The sequence below is a fragment of the Cupressus sempervirens genome, chromosome 8 (assembly GCF_028749045.1).
Source record: "Cupressus sempervirens isolate cs-2001-9-10 chromosome 8, ASM2874904v1, whole genome shotgun sequence".
NCBI classification, from domain to species: Eukaryota; Viridiplantae; Streptophyta; class Pinopsida; order Cupressales; family Cupressaceae; genus Cupressus; species Cupressus sempervirens.
The window spans coordinates 374445438-374465358 of record NC_143125.1 but is presented as its reverse complement, the minus strand read 5'-3'; the positions used below and the strand labels follow the sequence as shown (position 1 = coordinate 374465358).

At 36.3% G+C, this 19921-nt stretch overlaps 3 protein-coding genes across 6 annotated transcripts in view; 1 reads left to right on the top strand and 2 right to left on the bottom strand.

Annotated features, from left to right (window-relative positions):
- Positions 1 to 19921, top strand: part of MAA3 (P-loop containing nucleoside triphosphate hydrolases superfamily protein) — a 294471-nt gene that overhangs the window by 74215 nt on the left and 200335 nt on the right. The window lies entirely within an intron of this gene.
- Positions 14528 to 17183, bottom strand: LOC149542873 (uncharacterized). The gene is made up of 4 exons (XM_089796522.1): positions 16973 to 17183; positions 16614 to 16833; positions 15243 to 15648; positions 14528 to 15108 (listed from the first exon to the last, which is right to left on the bottom strand). Exons 1-4 carry the CDS (start codon positions 17116 to 17118, stop codon positions 14528 to 14530), a joined length of 1353 nt encoding a protein of 450 aa, XP_089652648.1. The 5' UTR covers positions 17119 to 17183.
- LOC149542872 (uncharacterized) overlaps positions 19088 to 19921 on the bottom strand; it is a 72253-nt gene continuing 71419 nt past the window's right edge. Inside the window, exons 1-2 of one of the 2 annotated variants that reach the window (XR_016355542.1) lie at positions 19755 to 19860; positions 19479 to 19613 (exon numbers count right to left, since the gene is read on the bottom strand). Coding sequence is in view for 1 of the 2 variants with exons in the window: in XM_089797786.1 (XP_089653912.1) it covers positions 19186 to 19613 (428 nt within the window). In the remaining variant the exon portion in view is untranslated. Of the gene's footprint in view, positions 19614 to 19754; positions 19861 to 19921 lie in introns of those variants that run through there. The other variant, XM_089797786.1, reaches the window with a different exon arrangement.

Genomic DNA, 19921 nt, shown 5'->3' with positions numbered 1-19921 from the left:
AAATTTGAAGGCAAATGTCACAAATGCAAGAAGCATGGGCACAAATCTTTAGAATGCAAAACTAAGATATTGAATCCAGCAGAACAGATTGTAAAAGCTATATTTGGTTGCGACTACAACACTTGGTGCAAATGTTACAACTGTTGAGAATTTGGACATATTGGAATGAATTGTGTAAAACATCACATGAGGACAAGAGACACCACTAGAAGATGTTTCATTTGTATAGAACTTGGACACTTTGCCAAGAACGATATGAATACTGGAAGAATTCAAGATGAAAAGAAAGCCAAAGCTGATAACATCAGAAAGTAGATGAGATAGCAATGGATTTCAAAATCTTCTAGGAATGCAAGTCCGAGCAATGAAGCACATGTCACTCAAGAATTGGGTGACTCAAGCATTTCCACTTGATCTCCCTAAGGAGAACTGAAGCTAGGATTCTGAAGCAGACATCTTTCATTAGTTCCAGTCAGCAGAATGGAAAGACCCATATCAGCATTCAAGATGAAAAGGGATCACCGAGCATTCAAGAAAATGCTAGACATTAACGAGCGAGGTCGAGTTGCAGATCCTGGCGAGCACGGTTGGGAGTTATTAAAGTTATTGTTGTGGACACCGAGTCATGTATGTGCCTATTGAGCATTTAATGCAAGCCGAGTGGAAGACAATTTGTCATCAGCAAAGCATTCGTACTAGGCATTTATGGCGATTGAAAGGCGAAATTTGATAAAAAAGGTGAAATCGAAGTCATTTGTTATTGTGAATTTTCAAGAGCCATCTGTGCAAAGCGATTTTTGTGCATTCGAGCGATCTATGTGAATTATTGTTGAAGATTTCCATGTCTTTACAAACCCTACCGAGCGATGGCATCCACCAGCAACAAGACAAAGAAAGGATTAGAGGTTTTGGTTCGAGGCGTTGAATGGAAAGCACCAAACTTCAAGCTTAGTTCGGTTGTTGCAAAAACCCTAGATCCAACTGGAGCACAATCTTAGATTCCATCCAAGGTACTGTTGATAAATGATATTCTTTCGCATTTTGGATGTTCTATCCAAGATATAGGAACTCTGGAAATGGATGAGTGTTTGGAAGAGCTATGTGTGAATAGCATTTTAAAATCAAGGCATCAACACATTGAAGTGAAGGATTTGACTCACATTCCTCACATGCCACGAGATTTTTAGATCGAGTGGATAAGATTTATCCTTAGCCATGTGCACAATGGACAGTTGTGGTTGGAGCAATCTATTGTGTTAACAAAGAAAATGATCCATAGGATCACATATCTTCCAGTGCTAACCAAGGCAAAAAGACTAAAACCCTAAGTCAGGTAGAATTGGAGAAGAAAACCCTTGCCAAATGGGATGGAAGGGGACTGAAAATCAGCTGTTACTGATATGGAGTTGAAGTTCAGTGTACATGTAATTGCACATAAGATCTACAACTATAGTTGTCTAAACAGTGTATCCTGTGAAGCAGTGGATCTCGCGTTCATAGTGGTCAAGAACAATGTCATTTGACCTAGCCGAGTTGATGTTGAATCAGTTCAACAAAAGCATGGAAAGCATTAGAACTTGAAAGAACAACCCTTGTAAGTTCGGTTCACTCTTAACTTGTCTATTTTTTTTTGTGCAAAAGTTTTCCCCATCAAAAGGTATAGTTTTGTGGAGGAAGATGTACCTGTTTTTTACCAAATCAATGAGTATATGGTAGAAATGGGAGAAAACTATGTTAGTATTATGGACAACTATTTTGATGCATTGAAGGACAAGATGAACAACAGATTTAGAATCCCTAAGAAACTGGTAGAAGACTACAAAGATGATATTTGTTTCATGGTTGATTTTGATATAGTGTATATACAAGCAATCAAACCAAGAATTGTATGTGTCAAGCCCCTAGGTTATGAGGTTAATATTGATGAAACTAAGGATATTATTGAAGCACTGTTAAATGAGCCTGTTGATCCAAAAGCTACATATTTTGGCACATATGATGAAGCAAAAGCAAGAATAGAACTAGAGATAAAACTCCCTCAGGCAGGTAACAAAGGGAAGAAAAGGATTGCAAAATTAAAACAATCTAGCACCACTCTCTTGTTGATTGAAGGAAAAGGAGATGACATAGAAGAAGATGAAGAGCAGTCAGAAGAAGAAGAGCCAGTAAAGAAAAAGGGTAAGGTTATTATAACCAAACCTACCAAACCATCTACTACAGTGTTCACAAGGAGGGCATCTAGAAAGATACAAGGAGATGTAATCTTCAAACGGCCACCACCCTCATTTCAAGAAAAGTTGAAGGAAATTGATTTTGGAGCCGGTATGACAAATTTCAAATCATTGAGGTATGAGACAAGTACTGCAGAGGAACAAAAGAAAATTGAAGACATGGGCAAATGGAAATATTCTCCAGACCAGCTTGTACAATAGATTCCAAATGATTTATTGGAGAACATTAAGCCAAGATGGGAACATGCTATGAAAACTGCAAACGACATATATGAGCAGACCCTAAGGAAACTCATGCTGAGCTTGAATGACAAAGAAGTTAAAGAATCTATCAAGCAGAATAAAGAGAATCTTACCTTAAAGTTTAACACTTGCTTGATATTGATTAATGACATTGAATATGTGGTAAGGAATGCCAACAACACATGGAAAAACATTTTCAATCTTCATAAGCAAAGTGATTTTGTTGTTAATGTTAGTGATAAGGATCATGATGGTAAGTAAGGAAGAAGAAGGAAATAATGACGGAGAAGAAACAAATGATGACAATATAGATGATGAGGAACAGGAACATGAAGCTACTGAGGAAGATCTCCCTGATGTTCAGAACATTGAGGAGACTGACCCTGAGAAGATTGCAACAACGGTCATAGGAGCAAAGCATTGAATACATCAAGCTCCGAGAAAGCTACTGCAGAATTGGTTGTGTCAAACATTGCAAATTCAAGCACTCAATCAATATTTGCACCTATTCAGCTCAGTACTTCATTGACAGAAGTGACAAGCACTTCATCTACCGAGCAATCAACACTTCCTCCTGCATCAGTTCTGGTCACACAAGGTATTTCTTCAATAAGTGTAGTATCTACTTTTTTTGCCAGTCTTACTATTTCTACCATTGTTTCTATTCCTAGCATGCAAATAATAAGTACAAAGACAGTTGAGACCAAGCCTCAACCGAGTACAAAAGTTTTGAGCAAAGGCAAAGATAAGGAAGAAGAAATTGATCTTGATGAGGAGATAGTTATCCCGAATTGGGATATCTCCAATCTTAATCTTGATCAAATGCACATTATAGGAGAGCTACTTCAGAAGAAAGCTATGCAGCAGAGGCTTAGAGAAGAAAGGAATAAAGAATTTGAAGTGCTTGAAGATGCAAAGAATATTCTTGCAGAGGCACTCAGCATCGAGGTTGACACTTCTCAACCAGTTTTGGCTCAGCTAGCAGAAGTAGTCCAAAAATTCAACGAAGATTTGAATGGACAAGAGAAATTGTTGCAGAGAGCAGAAAAGAAATTTGAGAATAAAGTGTTGGAGCTAATTGCACAAAAGATTGCAATATTTCAAGTAGACTTGTCTTCTATTCTAGGCTCATTGGAGACCTCTGCCATCAATGTATTTTTTATTCGGTAAACTCTTTGACACATCAATTTTCACCAAGGAAATTAAAGATAAACTTTCAAAGATTGATGAAAATCTAAAGGAAAGTGCACAACAGTTGCAACTTGACTCGAGTTATAGCTCTGCCCACTATACAAAGATCAGATTTCTAACTGATATGCAGGTAAAATTGCTAAGAGAAGAAGCTTGGATTAGAGCTACACTTGTAGACATATAGGGCATGATTCTCCCAAACATGGATGCATTGCAGAAACATATTGCACATGCTAAAACCCTCATCCATGATAACAACTTCTCTATTGTAGATCACATGATAGAACTATCAACAGAAGTTCAGATTGCATTGCACACGAGCAAGGTGTTGCAAGAAAATTGGGACAAGACATTAGCACTGATTCTTAAGGTACATCTTGATTTCTTGTCACATTTTGGTATTACTGTATAGATCACACCTTTGGCATTTGTGTCAAAAAGGGGGAGATGATGTATATAAAACATACTGTACAAAGGGGGAGAAGATGAGAAGATGCGATGTATAAAGGGGAGAAGATGTATAATATATTGAATATATATGTATGGGGGAGCAGCATCATATTATATGTACATATATTCAAGTAAACATCTCTTACAAAAGCAATTTTGAAAAATCTCAAAAACAGAGTACTCTACCGAGTTGGAGACACAAGTTGAAGAATAAAGATTGTTTTTTGAATTTTTTTGATAATTCAGTTTTGATTGATAAGTGTTTTTGTCACTAATGCCAAAGGGGGAGATTATTGACATTATAGTGAAGTTTGTTATTAGTGACACACTTATTCAAAGAGTAAGTATCTACCAAGTGTATTGTACAGTTAACAGTGTCAACCGAGCATTTTAGGATTTACTGAGTTCTACAGTTGCTACTGAGTTCAAGGAATAGTATTTAGTTTGCATCGAGCAGTTTGTAACAGGTTGGTGATTATCAGTGTAAATCGAGTTTCTTAGTGTGTACCGAGTCACTCAGTGCAAATCGAGTTGTGCAGTGGTTATCGAGTTTACAGTTTCAGTGATGTGAATCTAGTGTTGACCGAGCCACTCAGTGTTAACCAAGTGATTCAGTTTATACTAAGCTCGTAGTGATAGCATTGACTGAGCTATGCAATGTGAATCAAGTGACTTAGTTTATATGCCGAGTTTCGCAATATTCACTGAGTCACTGGTGCAGACCGTGATCAGACTACTTGGAAGTGATTAGTATGGACCAAGCTTCTAAGTCTACCCAATGCATGACGATGCCGAGTATCAGAACCTCACAGAGCTAGTTTTCAGAACCCGAGTTCCTGCAGTTGGGCCGACTTTGTGTATTTTGTGTAAACTTGTATTGTAGCTGACTTTGATAATTTGTAAATTGGATTGGTATATATGTAATGTATTGTATCACATCCAAAGGCATGGAATTAGAGAATGTAACAAGCATAGAAGAGCAGAAGTGCGAAGTACAAAGACTACAACAGTATAAGGAGCAAGAAAGATTTATCTATCACAACAAGGTGATTATTACACTCAAAGGAATCTCATTCAACAAATCAAGTTGCAGATCAGAGATTAGCCACTGGTTCATCCCAACAGGTCGAACAGTTAAATCCTTTCACAAGGTATAGACTTAACAGTCTTTTGTAAATCTCTTTACCAAGTCCATAGTTCATTGTATGTTTGTAATTCCTTTTGCAAGGTGGACCTAGCAGTCCTTATTGCTCCTAAAAGGGCAGATCATCGGAAGTGATCATTGTAAGCCTTAACAGGTCAACTTTATACTGTAGTACTAAAGCTTGTGGGTATCATTCCCACCCCAGTTTTACTTTCTATTTGGAAGATTTCTGGGTCACCACATTGTGTGTCAAAGTGTTATGAATGTTTTAATGCTTCTAGTTTTTCATGCATGCAATTAGATCAGAATACACATGAGGGTTTAATTGGTGAAATAAGATTAAGTTTTATTAGTTACTGATTCGCCCCCTCCCTCTCAGTAACTTAGCCTATCATATATATTTCCTACATCCCAAACATGAGACATTACATTATTTTATGCCCCCATTTTGTTCTACATTTGCTTCCTTTTCACCATCTAAAAATACCTCGACACAATGCACTTTTCCTTTCCCCAAATACTTGTGGTCAGTTGCCTAGGGCTCTTCGTGATTGAACCAAAACTTTTTTCTACAAAGTTAATTCCAAGCCTCATCATCCATGGTGCTTTTTTAGGTGACTCTTTGTGGAAAGGTTTCTTATCTTTTTTCAAGGATACATGGGGTTACATTACCTATCTTGAAACCCCTTGTTCCTATCCCCGTCCCCTATCTGTTTCTAAGATGACGAGACATGAAGAAAACATCCCCTTGCCATCTTGAATTGCAAGAAAACCTAGGAACAATAGTTGTCTCTAGGGATGCCAAAATGTCCCTTTGCTGTCCCCAAGGTGGCTAGTTGGTGTCCCATGGGCATGGGAATGATTTTGAGATAAAAAATAAATAAAATGGTTTATTAAACCTTTTGCCAAAACAATAACATTGAGGGCTCATTGGGGAGATAGTGAGATAGATGGTTTTGAGTCGTTGGATATTGATAGCCTTATTGAGGCTTTAGTTTCATAGGTTGTACCTGTAACTTGTTATATTTTGATGTTTGAGACATTTTGATTTGGATATTCATATTGATAGACCATGGTTTTGATGATTGAGACTGCTGTTATAATCCTCTTGTACTACTGATCACAATTTATACTGCTGTAAGTTGTGATATATTTACATATTGTCTTGTTGTTGACAATTATTGACATATCCCCCTCCCCCCCCTCTAAAATAGCTAAATATATTCTAGAAAATTCATTTATAAATTATATTTAAAAAAAAAATTGTATACTGCCATTTTTGGCGTCCCCTATTACTGGATTCCATGATTATGAATGAAGTGTTTCTTGTGTTTACATTTTGAATGGGTTCATGACTACTTAGTCAATTTCATATTTGTTAAGAGGGAGAGTTAAATTTGATAGTGTTATATGAAATTCTAACTATTATTAGTCTTATTCATAAAAGATTTCAAATATCTCTACTCATGAAAATTGTTGTTTCTGAATATTGAGTATTCATACTAATGTTTCTATTGGCAATAGAATGGTGTGTATTTTCTACGATTGCAATAATCATTATACAGGTGTTAGCACAAGATGTCTATAGCTAACTCTTCATCCTCTCTGACATGCTGGCAAAAAGTTTAGCGTCCCTGTCTAGTTGTGATCCCCACGTGGAAGCTATTCTCGTCATTGTGTAACCATTGGCAAGTTTGGACCTCGCCCAGGAAAGATGTTATTGTTGGTAGCAGTTAGAGTTGATGGTTTAGAGATTTTTTTGATCTCCATCGTTGATGCTTATTCCAGAACATAAAAAGACATTGTGTTCTTTAGTCACTGTTGCTAGTGATGCATTATGGAAAACAAAATTTTCTGTGTCTTCCATTTTATTCCAACAGTGCATGACCTGGAGTAAGGATCATGTCTATCAACTGTGCATGTGTGGGTTGCATAGATGCAATCTGTGCATTATTGAGAGCATCTCACTCAGACTGCATATGTTCAGTAAAAACATTAATAGCAAGACAGTAGATGTGGGTGATCGTATTCTTGTCTCTGTTCGCTCACCTGAAGTTTAGATGAAAAGTTCTTCATTCTCATCTCATTGAGTTTTGTACACAGCAATTCAAGATCAACTTATATCTGTCATATGCTTATCATACTGTGGTTGTTTTGTTCCTGAACGTTTGTCTTCTCCAAGAGATATGTTCAATTGTAATTATTATTCTTTGATTAGAGAAGTTCATGTCGATTGTTTGATGAGGTCAATCGGTATCCTTAAGTTCATCTCTATATATCTTTAGTAGTCTGATTGAAGACTCTGATTATAAGAGCACTGTAATACTCGATTTATTAAAGAAGTTATAGTTTTTGTGGGCTGGGTTGTTTCCCTCTGATTAAGAGGGTTTTTCCCAGGGTAATTGCTTGATCAGTGTTTGAGATTTGTTATTTCTGGCTCTAATTTCAACACATTGAACTCATCTTTCAATGATTGCCATTCCATTATATAATTTGCCCAACCTTCACCACCTCCCTGTCATCATATCTGGTGCCTAGTTTGTGCTCCAAAAATTCGGGCATTAGAGGTGTTCAAGTGATTCTACTAGTTGTTGTTTACTGGAATGTTAGCGTTGTCACCTTCTCCTTGGCTACATCATGCCCATTATTGCCATTATTGTTGCCATTGTTTTCATGATCACGTTGATTATTTCTGTTATTTGCATTCACAGTCTCTATCATCTGGGTTTTAGTATGAACCAACTGTTGTAGTCCCCTACCAAATCACATAGCATGGCCAAAACACTAGGATCCTGCTGGTGTTCCTCTTCCTTGTTTGGACAACAAACTCTTTCTCTCCTTGACCTACTCTTGTAAGTGATGTGTGTTATATCTTCCAGATTCATTTAAAGGCTTCATACATCATAATTTTAAAAAAATCTGGTCAGGCTGGCAAGATCTTTTGCTTTGATACCACTTGTTAAACCTTTGCAAATTTTGACCAAAAGTTACACTTTTGTGTTTCCAAAAACCATTTTTTGCCAATTGATCCTTTTTTTGCTGTTTTATATAATTTTGTGATTGAAAGTTGTGTTTATTGCTGGTCTGAGTTCTAATGATATTGCAGGTACGTAGTATATTTGGGAAACCCAGCTAATATTCATGGATGATAAAAGCACAACAAGACAGTGATACTCAAATAGAACCCTGTCAGTCTACCGAGCAGATGACAATGAATACTAACAATTTTCTGTTTGTAGATATATACATGGAAAATTAGCTTATTTCTGAACTTAGAACAGAAGCTACTCAGTTGAAACTAGCTTCAGGACTATCATCCCCCGAATGATTATATAAACATTGATTTAAACTCCATGTGGGCTAGTGGAGTTCACCAAGCAATGCAAATTGAAGTTGCCTAGCAGATTTTTATTGTATGAAATCCAAAATATGGACAATAGCTGCCCAAATGGAAGGTTATAGTGCCACACCAAGACCACTGAATCTTCTGCCCTGCAAGGATGAAAATCCTTCCTATGGTACTCACAACCAGTGCATTTGAAGTGCTTATCAACCAGCAAGTGAAAGTAGCCAATATCTACTTTTAATGCCACTGATACACCTGCTATTGATGTTCGTAAACCCAGAAAATCATCCTTTTCTTTCCATGACCAGCACAGTGGGCTATGATGGCTACCGGCTAGCAAGTTGCCTCCACTCTGCAATATTCAGTTGCCCCTCTAACAAGGCATGTGTCTTTTGCTAACAATATCCACCGAATATTAGCAGTCCATCTATTTTATCCATGCTTACTTGGAAAATTCACAACTTCAAAAGGACAGATATTTGTGTTGGGCCTTGGCACAAGAGTTCACAAATTTTGCAAATTCTAGTCGTTGAATGCACTTGTTAGATGTGTAGCTCCACCATTAACTAGCTAGGCTAGATATTCCACTATCGGAAGTGATTGCCCATAGGTTGTCATCCCAAGGTCTGTTAAAGTAATTATGTAATGTTTCAAATTTCAATGATGATCATTCAGTTAGGATCTTTTGTTCTTGTAGTTAGTTGTTATTTACAATGTTTCTTTTCATCCTCTCTCTTCTATTTTAGAAACTCTGCTTGTATTCTATTTAAGGAGCATTTTATTCCTTTGTTTAATATTGAATATGAATCATCATTTCATGGTATCAGAGCCCATAGGTTAGCATTTGATGAATTTTAAAAACTTTTGGTCTACCTAGAAATTTCTATGAAATTCTTAGAAGATATTTATCAATTTTTTAATAAAATCAAAGTTTACAGAACAAGTCAAGGGATTTTTGAGTTTGTCTTTTTCGGATCGAGCTACAAATCAAGAGTGAAGCTTTTTTGTGAATCAAAACTTCTGGTTTGTGATTATTTGGGTTTTACATGATTTTTTAGAAAAATATGATTTTTATGTGGGTTTTACATGTTTTTCCAAAAAACTTAATAGTAGGTTTTTGTCATGAATATTTCCTAAAAACTGTTATTTGTTGTTTTTGGCAATGTTTTCAGAACAAAAATCCTGGCTTCTGCAGATTTCCTTTTAGAGTTGCAAGGGATTTATCATTTTAGCAATTTTTTTTCACAATTCATGGGTTACTTCTTTGATGGGATGGTTCTTTTTTTTCCCCACAAAAAATCATGGAAGAGCATTTTGATTCTTTTCCCACACTGAATTCATCATGGAGGTTTTCCGATCTTCTTCAACAAATAAAATCAAATGTTAGTTTTTGTAGTTTCATAACTAGAATTGAATTCCAATAGAACAATTCTTTTAAAAACAAAATTGTGTAGAATCCTAGAACTTTTTTTGAAATCCTTGGAAATTTTCATGGTTACGGGGAGACCCATCTCCCCCCTAAAAGTTGCGTCTCGGAGACCAAGACGCGTCTCGGAGACTTTTCGCGTCTCCGGAGACCTCAAAAAAGATTGGAGACTTCATGACAAAGTCTCCTGAAGTCTCCCAGTCTCCTAATCCAAAAAGTGAAGTCTCCTCGAAGTCTCCTGATAAAATATAAATGTAAAATATAATATTAAATACTTTTATTTATTGTAGCCCTCAATTTTAATGTTTTTAATGCAAAAATTAAGACCAATGAGATACAATGTGGTGATTATGTGAGTTTTGAAATATTTGGCTCTATATTAATGTGACATTACTATTATTATTTACTTTAGTCTTTTAGTATTATAGTATTACTATTTTCAAATTTTGTATTTAGTATTAGAATCTTTAAACTATTAAAAAAAAAATTGCCGTCTCCAAGTACCCCCGTCTCCTATTTAAAAAAAAAATTGCCATACTGGTACCAGCACCAGTGCCAAAGATCTTTAAGTCTCCCCATCTCCCGGTGACCTTGGAATGTTTCTTCTTGGTCACCCCAAGTTTCCGGGATGGGGCAATATGGAAAAAAGTTTTCTAGGTGGTTCTTTTGCCCAGAGCATGGGACAACAATGGGGTCAGCTATATAAAAAATAGGGAATATCTAAAATATACAGGAAGATTTTAAATATTTTCATGAAAACATGGATAAAGCATGCTTATATACATTATAGAACCTTAACATACAACGTGTTAAATAATTTAAATTGATAGTTCACAAGAGTGAAAGTCAAATAAATTATCAGGATTCAAACATAAATTTTATAGGACAACCGCAGGAGGTTTTCCAGAGCTTTTGAGTTTTCAGGATGTCCTTCTTTTTGGAATGGGTCAGATTATGCTGAAAACATGTCCCTATGTAACATTGACTTTTTTCTGATATTTGAATAAAATTCAAAAGACTTAAAAAATGATTGGTTTTCAGAAATTTTCCAAAAAAAGTTCATGGTGAGTTTTTTGATTTTTTTCAACAAAAGCATGATGGGTAATTGTGATTTTTATTTCAGAAACTGGTGTAGCTTTTCTATTTCATTTTTGGGTTTTGCTTGCATTTTTCCACAAAAAATTTGATGTTTTGTAAAAGGATTTCCACTCATTTTCCCTAAAAATGTGGTTTTCTTTGTTTTTGGGTTGCTTGTTTTTTCCTATTTTTCCCTCCAAATAAAGGTTTTAGATGATTTTTCCCCAAAATCATAGCCTTTGGTCTTCGACAAAATGTTCTGACAATTTAAAAAAATCTTGCAAAGATTTTTGGGTCATAGCTCGTGTTTCAAGGGAAAATGTTGCTTTTGCAAATGTACAAAAGTTTATTGGTGTTCAAGTGTGTTGTTGCTTTTGACACTTTTTGGCAAGATACTTTTTCAGCATTGTGAATTTTTTTCAAAACTAATCTTTAGTGTATCTGGCTTAAGGGAGGAATAGCTTTGTTTCTCGACCTCATGTTGGAAGGTAGGGATTCACATTCACAACTCTTTTCAATCATTCAAATAAATGCAAACATTTTGCAATCTTATAAATTCGTTAAACTAGGGCAAGATTTGAAAATTTCAAAGAGTCATTAATAACATTCACAAATGGAATAATGAAGCCAATCTCTTTGGTGAGATTGAAGAAGAGTGAATTACAATAATTTTCCCCAAGTTACATCCAAATCCAATTAGCGAAATAAAGTTATTCCAGTTTTGCCAAAATTGCTAACCGTAGGACAGAATCAGACCTTTCTTCATCAAAACGGCCATAACTTCTACTAATCTCAATGAAATTAAACCAAATGAAAACTAAATGAAAGCTAACTCATGAACCTTTCCCAAAATATAAGTTGCAGGTCTGTATCGTTTAACAAGAGATCGTACCAACTAAAACATCAGATGAATTTCAGGAAAAATAACTCAGAAAACTAGATTATAAAACTTCAAAAACAAGTTTTTTCCATTCCAAATCCTTCTTTAAACTCCTCCAACTTACAAATTTGTGCTTTGGAAACCAACTTTATACAATTTGGAATCATATCAAACCATCCAACAAACCTACAATTACCCATAAACAACTTATAATAAACTTTAATAAAAGTTGTCATTAAGTTGCAAAAGTTGTCTTGACAATTTTGATAACTTTTGAACAACTTTTACAATTATTGCTCAAAAGACCTCAAACATTCCCTAAACCTTTCAAATTCGATAAAGGTGAATTTAAGAATCAAATTATATCAATTCCACTCATTTTTATACATTTGAGTTGTTTGACCATATTTAACTTTTTTAGGACCTTGTAGGTGACTATATGATTTTAATGACTTATAGCCTTACAAAATGATTTGAATGAATTCCGAATGGTCTTTAAGACCTTACATATCCTTGAAACAATGTTGAAGACGTTATAAAACATTAATTTATTTTAATATCCATGAGGATCCAATGAATAGGTGCTCCTGCACTTGAAGAAGTATCATAAATTAGATCATATCCAAAAGTTTTGCAGCACTAGGGAGGGTCTCAGCAGCAAGCTCATGTTGCAAAGTGTTTTCAAGTGGGGTCAAATTTCTATATATTCATGACCAAATGACCTACGAACCACATCAGGTCTTTTGTGAGGTAGTTAGTAGAATGACCATTAAAGGACAATATTTAGTGTAATTGTGTAACGACTCTATAATGGTCATTCAGTTAGGATCTTTCCTTTTCATTGTTAGTTTTTATTTAGAATGTACCTTTCTTGTTTTTCATTTCTGCTTTAGATACAATGCATGTACTTTATTTAAGGAGCCTTTGTCTCCTTTGTTTAATATTGTTATTAATCGATTATTATGTTATGGTTTTTGCTGGACAAGAAGCTCTATAAAATCTTGAATCGGCAACTATACCAAGCATGAAAAAATGAGCTCCAAAATGTCCTTTTACGAATGAAGGAGCTTTCTCAAAGGCCTTTTCACATTTATGCTTTTTACTGTTTCCTTAATCTCAATGGAAAGTGACACTTTCTAATATTTCTTTTAATTGTTGTTTTAGGAACTATAGTAAATTAATAAAATTAATTTACCCATAAAATGTTACTTCTGGACAACTTAAAATAATTAATTTTAATTTATTCCCTTACTTTCAAACAATAGCCTACAGGACTAGAGTAGGCCAAGTGGTCACCTGTAGTTGCTCATGTGAAGGGGAAATCACAAGAAGAAAGTAAGTATAGGTCAGAGCAGTCTAATTATTTGGATGAAATTGAGCCCTATAGTTAATTGACGATGTAGGATTGATGACCTCTGCTCTTTTATGGAGGACAAGGTTGCTGATTTTGGGAGGCAAGCTATGAAGGATGTGGCTGTAACAGAAGCAAGGGGGATTGGATTTCATTGCATGACATTGATATGGTGGAGTCATTGCCATATGGTAGAAGGGGGAGTCATAAGCAAAGTTTTCTAGGCCAAGTAGGGAGCCCAAAATGATTATGAGGACCATATCCTCTATAGGCCAATTTTTTACTAGTACAAGGAAGAAGAAGATTTTAAAAAATTATGTTTTTCTTTACTCTCCTAGATATGCAACTTAATGATTTTTTTCAAAGATAATCATAATAAATTTTTTAGACTTATTAGTTAGTAGCTAGATATTGTATTCAGCTTATGATGACGATGTGATTTTGTAATCCACATGTAGTCAAAAATCAAATCTAATAGAAAATGCTTTTTCATTTTTTTTTGATTTATTTGTAATTGAAATTAGCAAAAATATCAAATCATTTGATTTAAGTATTCTTTTAACTTGCAAAATTTTGCTAATTCAAAAATTTGGGCTTGCCAAGTGTTTGTCAAGTTCAGTTTTTGAGCTATGGTCTAAATAGTGGAGATTAGAATTTGGTGAAGCCCATGCATTGCAAATATAAATATGGTACGACATATCAAGCTGTTAATGTGTATTTGAGTCAAAGAAACGTGAATCGGAATCGGATTGGAATTGGCAAGGCCGAATCGAATCGTGAATCGGCAATGAATCGGCGATGAATCGGCAAATTTGAAAAAACCTTTTAAATTAAATTTTTTTAACAATTTAAAACTTATTTCATGCACCCTTTATTGAATATAACTTAAGCACACTATAACATCATCAAATAGAAGTTAAAACTTAACATACATAAACATGGAACATAAAATCCATCACATACGTAACTATGTTATCTAAAATGTAAATTGTAGGCTAGCTGAAGTAAATAGAAATCAAATGATCATAATGATTTAAATCATAGAATGTATGTAAGATGATCCATAAGACATCAAATCATAAATGTATGTAAGAATCTAAGATGAAGATCCATGAAAGTTTGAAACATATGTCTATCAATGATTCAGTATCAATATCTGTAAACGAAATATAAAAACAAGGCTCCAGCTCAAGCCTTAGGCTCATAGTCATCATCATCCTCAACATCATCCTCAAGCTCGGCTACAGCCTCAGCCTCAACCTCTGAGTATCCAATCTGCCTAGTAGCAAGGCGTCTAATGTAGGTCCTAGAGGACTGCCGAGCCATATCTCCCGCATGTAAGATTGGCTCACGAACGTCGCTAGGGCCTGTGTCTGTGCGTGCACGTGTGCGTCTACCAATGCCTGAAGAACGTGCTCTAGCTGCCTCAGCCTCTATATCCACCTGGTCAATCCACGCACAGTCTTCCTCAGTGAAGACTGGATCTACAACCTCTGTGAGCCACTCTGATTCTGGATCAATCTCCTCCAGAATGATCGGAGAGGAGTCAGTGCCCAAAATCTGTCTGATCCTAAGACGGAGGTTGTGATGAACGAAGACAAGATCATTCAACCTTTGCACTGTCAACCTGTTTCTCCTCTTCGAGTGGATGTGCTCGAACATGGACCAACTGCGCTCACATCCAGAAGCGCTGCTTGGCTGACTCAGAATACGAATGGCAATTTTTTGAAGTTTTGGGGTTGTGGCCCCAAACATTTGCCACCATCTATCTGAAATAAGGGAAAATAAAAATAATTAGTCTCATTTACAAATTACAAATTACAAGTTAACTCTAAAATTACATAATCAACTTTAAGTTTAGAATCTAGATTCATGAACATTGAATATATTATTTAATTTTTACCTGGCTGTATTGTTTCCCGAGCATCTATGGCTACCCTGCTAGAGAAAAGTGGCCCTTCTTTATTATTGAACTTATCAAGCTCAATAATTGCAGCACTGCTATCCTCATCAGTACTAAACCTCTGGATCACTGTATATAATCTGGTGAGAACCTCCTCATCCGCCTTGAAGTCAGGACGGAAACGAAATGCCGAATTCAAAAAGTAAGCTGCTGCATGGATGGGTCTGTGGAGCTGATTTTGCCATCTCCTATCAATGATGTCCCAAATAGGGTCATACTTTTCCTGCACTCCTGCATACTGAGCTCTAATGGCCTCCTTGGCCCTATCCATGCCCTCATATATGTAGCCCATAGAGGGCTTCTCCCCATCAGCAGTTCGTAGGAGAGATACAAGGGGCTCAGTGGCCTACATATAAAGTAAAACAAAAATTTGAGTCAAAACTTAAACATAGAATAATTCAATAATATAACTTAAGGTAAAACTAAATCATTAAACAATTAGCATAGTAAACTGTAAAATATTAAATGTTAAATTGCAATAAAATTACCTTAAGGATTTCTCTAGCAAGTTTCCAAAAACCATCATCATCAAATATGCAATCTACCACATCTATCCCTGCAGTGGTTGTAGCATAGGAAGATGAAATCCACTCCCGCCCAACAAACATGCTCCTCAAATCATCCGTTGATGTCAACAAGGACTGCAAGGTGATGAAATTCGAGGCAAACCTCGTGATCCCTGGACAAGCTAACTCTTTGTCTCCTGTGTACTTCCTCATTGTGCTAAGGACAAATGAATGATTATAAATAAACTTGCATATGCTTTTTGCCCTTTCCACACATGACTTGACCCACTCAAGTTTGCCAATTTCCTCCAACATGAGGTCAAGGCAGTGTGCTGCACAAGGGGACCAAAATATGGTGGGGTGCCTCTCCATCAAAAGTTTGCCTACAACAATTTTAAGAGAATTAGAAATTCAAATTTCAAACATGTTAGAACTTAGGAAACTTAAAAATTCTAAGTTAGAATTAGAAAAAGTTCAAAATTCAAATAAATTTATTTTCAAAACTTAAAAAGTTGAAAGTTTACTTGCAGCAACATAACTTGCTGCATTATCCGTCACCACTTGCACCACATGTTGTTCCCCCACCTCTGCTATAACTTCCTTAATAACCTCACATAAGTATGTGGCGTTTTTTACATGAGCAGAAGCATCAATGGATTTGAGGAACATGGTATATCTTACAAGTAACAAAACAACGAATTATAATTACTATTAGCAATCAACAAATCAAAATTTGAAATAGTCAATCACGATTCAAAATTATGTATGTAGGAAAGTAGAATGATCAATCACCTCCACAGGATACAAAAAATTTGAGGAGTGTTCTGCCCCTCCTATCTGTCCAACCATCATTCATGATGGTGCAACCCTTTTCGATCCACTCCTTTCGGTTGTCCTGAAGCTCATGCCTCATATCCTCAACCATTTCCTCCAGGAGGTATCCACTCAACTCAGCCTCAGTTGGGGCTTTAAACCCCGGACCACAAATGGTAACTGCATCTATCATGTTCTGCCAATAAGGAGTCCTGTCACAAATAGATAATGATATTGATTAGAAATTTAGATGTCAAAAACTAAAATCATAAAACAAGTAGATATAATTAAAGTTTTACTTTTACTTTTAACTTTAACTTTGAAGATAACAAAGAAAAAAGAATCAATTACCTGGCTGCAATAAATGGAATGTTGCAAAAGTACCAGAATTTGCAAATCTCTTTTCTGGCAGCATCATGAATCTCCTTGTTCAAACCCATGCCCTCAAGCGTGGGTTGGGAGCCAGGAGTAGTGCGGGGCACAAAGTAACTATCCATTCTGTTTTTCCGCACTCTAGGCCGCAATAGGTTGGTGTTGGACTCTGTCTCAGTATGAGACCGACTACCACTAATACTCACATGAGCACTAGCACTAGGATGAAAAGGAGGCTTAGAAGAATCCTCTCCAACACAACCTACGGATGTGGATGCTGATGGAAATGCACTTGCAGATATAGATGCGGTTGTGGATGTGGGAGCACGGGAGCCAATACCTCTTAACCCTTCAAGTTGCATTCTCTTAGTCAATTTGTCTTGTTCAATTTTTTCTAATGCCACTAAACAAGTACGTTTTGCCTCAGCGGTTTGATGAGTGCAAATTGTGACATCATGGCCAGGTATGCCAACAATGTGGTATTTCCAAAGAAACGTGAATCGGAATCGGATCGGAATCGGCAAGGCCGAATCGAATCGTGAATCGGCAATGAATCGGCGATGAATAGGCAAATTTGAAAAAACCCTTTAAATTTAAAGATTTTAACAATTTAAAACTTACTTCATGCACCCTTTATTGAATATAACTTAAGCACACTATAGCATCATCAAATAGAAGTTAAAACTTAACATACATAAACATGGAACATAAAATCCATCACATACGTAACTATGTTATCTAAAATGTAAATTGTAGGCTAGCTGAAGTAAATAGAAATCAAATGATCATAATGATTTAAATCATAGAATGTATGTAAGATGATCCATAAGGCATCAAATCATAAATTTATGTAAGAATCTAAGATGAAGATCCATGAAAGTTTGAAACATATGTCTATCAATGATTCAGTATCAATATCTATAAACAAAATATAAAAACAAGGCTGCAGCTCAAGCCTCAGGCTCATAGTCATCATCATCCTCAACATCATCCTCAAGCTCGGCTACAGCCTCAGCCTCAGCCTCAGCCTCTGAGTATCCAGTCTGCCTAGTAGCAAGGCGTCTAATGTAGGTCCTAGAGGACTGTCGAGCCATATCTCCCGCATATAAGATGGGCTCACGAATGTCGCTAGGGCCTGTGTCTGTGCGTGCACGTGTGCGTCTACCAATGCCTGAAGAATGTGCTCTAGTTGCCTCAGCCTCTATATCCACCTGGTCAATCCACGCACGGTCTTCCTCAGTGAAGACTGGATCTACAACCTCTATGAGCCACTCTGATTCTGGAACAATCTCCTCCAGAATGATCGGAGAGGAGTCAGTGCCCAAAATTTGTCTGATCCTAAGACGAAGGTTGTAATGAACGAAGACAAGATCATTCAACCTTTGCACTGTCAACCTGTTTCTCCTCTTCGAGTGGATGTGCTCGAACATGGACCAAGTGCGCTCACATCCAGAAGCGCTGCTTGGCTGACTCAGAATACGAATGGCAATTTTTTGAAGTTTTGTGGTTGTGGCCCCAAACATTTGCCACCATCTATCTGAAATAAGGGAAAATAAAAATAATTAGTCTCATTTACAAATTACAAATTACAAGTTAACTCTAAAATTACATAATCAACTTTAAGTTTAGAATCTAGATTCATGAACATTGAATATATTATTTAATTTTTACCTGGCTGTATTGTTTCCCGAGCATCTATGGCTACCCTGCTAGAGAAAAGTGGCCCTTCTTTATTATTGAACTTATCAAGCTCAATAATTGCAGCACTGCTATCCTCATCAGTACTCAACCTCTGGATCACTGTATATAATCCGGTGAGAACCTCCTCATCCGCCTTGAAGTCAGGACGGAAACGAAATGCCGAATTCAAAAAGTAAGCTGCTGCATGGATGGGTTTGTGGAGCTGATTCTGCCATCTCCTATCAATGATGTCCCAAATAGGGTCATACTTCTCCTGCACTCCTGCATACTGAGCTCTAATGGCCTCCTTGGCCCTATCCGTGCTCTCATATATGTAGCCCATAGAGGGCTTCTCCCCATCAGCAGTTCGTAGGAGAAATACAAGGGGCTCAGTGGCCTACATATAAAGTAAAACAAAAATTTGAGTCAAAACTTAAACATAGAATAATTCAATAATATAACTTAAGGTAAAACTAAATCATTAAACAATTAGCATAGTAAACTGTAAAATATTAAATGTTAAATTGCAATAAAATTACCTTAAGGATTTCTCTAGCAGGTTTCCAAAAACCATCATCATCAAATATGCAATCCACCACATCTATCCCTGCAGTGGTCGTAGCATAGGAAGATGAAATCCACTCCCGCCCAACAAACATGCTCCTCAAATCATCCGTTGATGTCAACAAGGACTGCAAGGTGATGAAATTCAAGGCAAACCTCGTGATCCCTGGACGAGCTAACTCTTTGTCTCCTGTGTACTTCCTCATTGTGCTAAGGACAAATGAATGATTATAAATAAACTTGCATATGTTTTTTGCCCTTTCCACACATGACTTGACCCACTCAAGTTTGCCAATTTCCTCCAACATGAGGTCAAGGCAGTGTGCTGCACAAGGGGACCAAAATATGGTGGGGTGCCTCTCCATCAAAAGTTTGCCTACAACAATTTTAAGATAATTAGAAATTCAAATTTCAAACATGTTAGAACTTAGGAAACTTAGAAATTCTAAGTTAGAATTAGGAAAAGTTCAAAATTCAAATAAATTTATTTTCAAAACTTAAAAAGTTAAAAGTTTACCTGCAGCAACATAACTTGCTGCATTATCCGTCACCACTTGCACCACATGTTGTTCCCCACCTCTGCTATAACTTCCTCAATAACTTCACATAAGTATGTGGCGTTTTTTACATGAGCAGAAGCATCAATGGATTTGAAGAACATAGTATATCCTACAAGTAACAAAA

Excerpts from the sequence above, each read along its gene's own strand:
- LOC149542873 (XM_089796522.1), bottom strand. The coding sequence starts at position 17,118 with ATGGATAGTTACTTTGTGCCCCGCACTACTCCTGGCTCCCAACCCACG. Across the intron at positions 15,649-16,613 it reads GAACACTCCTCAAATTTTTT|GCCACTGAGCCCCTTGTATC; the intron begins GTATCCTGTGGA and ends CTTTATATGTAG. Across the intron at positions 15,109-15,242 it reads TCGGGAAACAATACAGCCAG|ATAGATGGTGGCAAATGTTT; the intron begins GTAAAAATTAAA and ends CCCTTATTTCAG.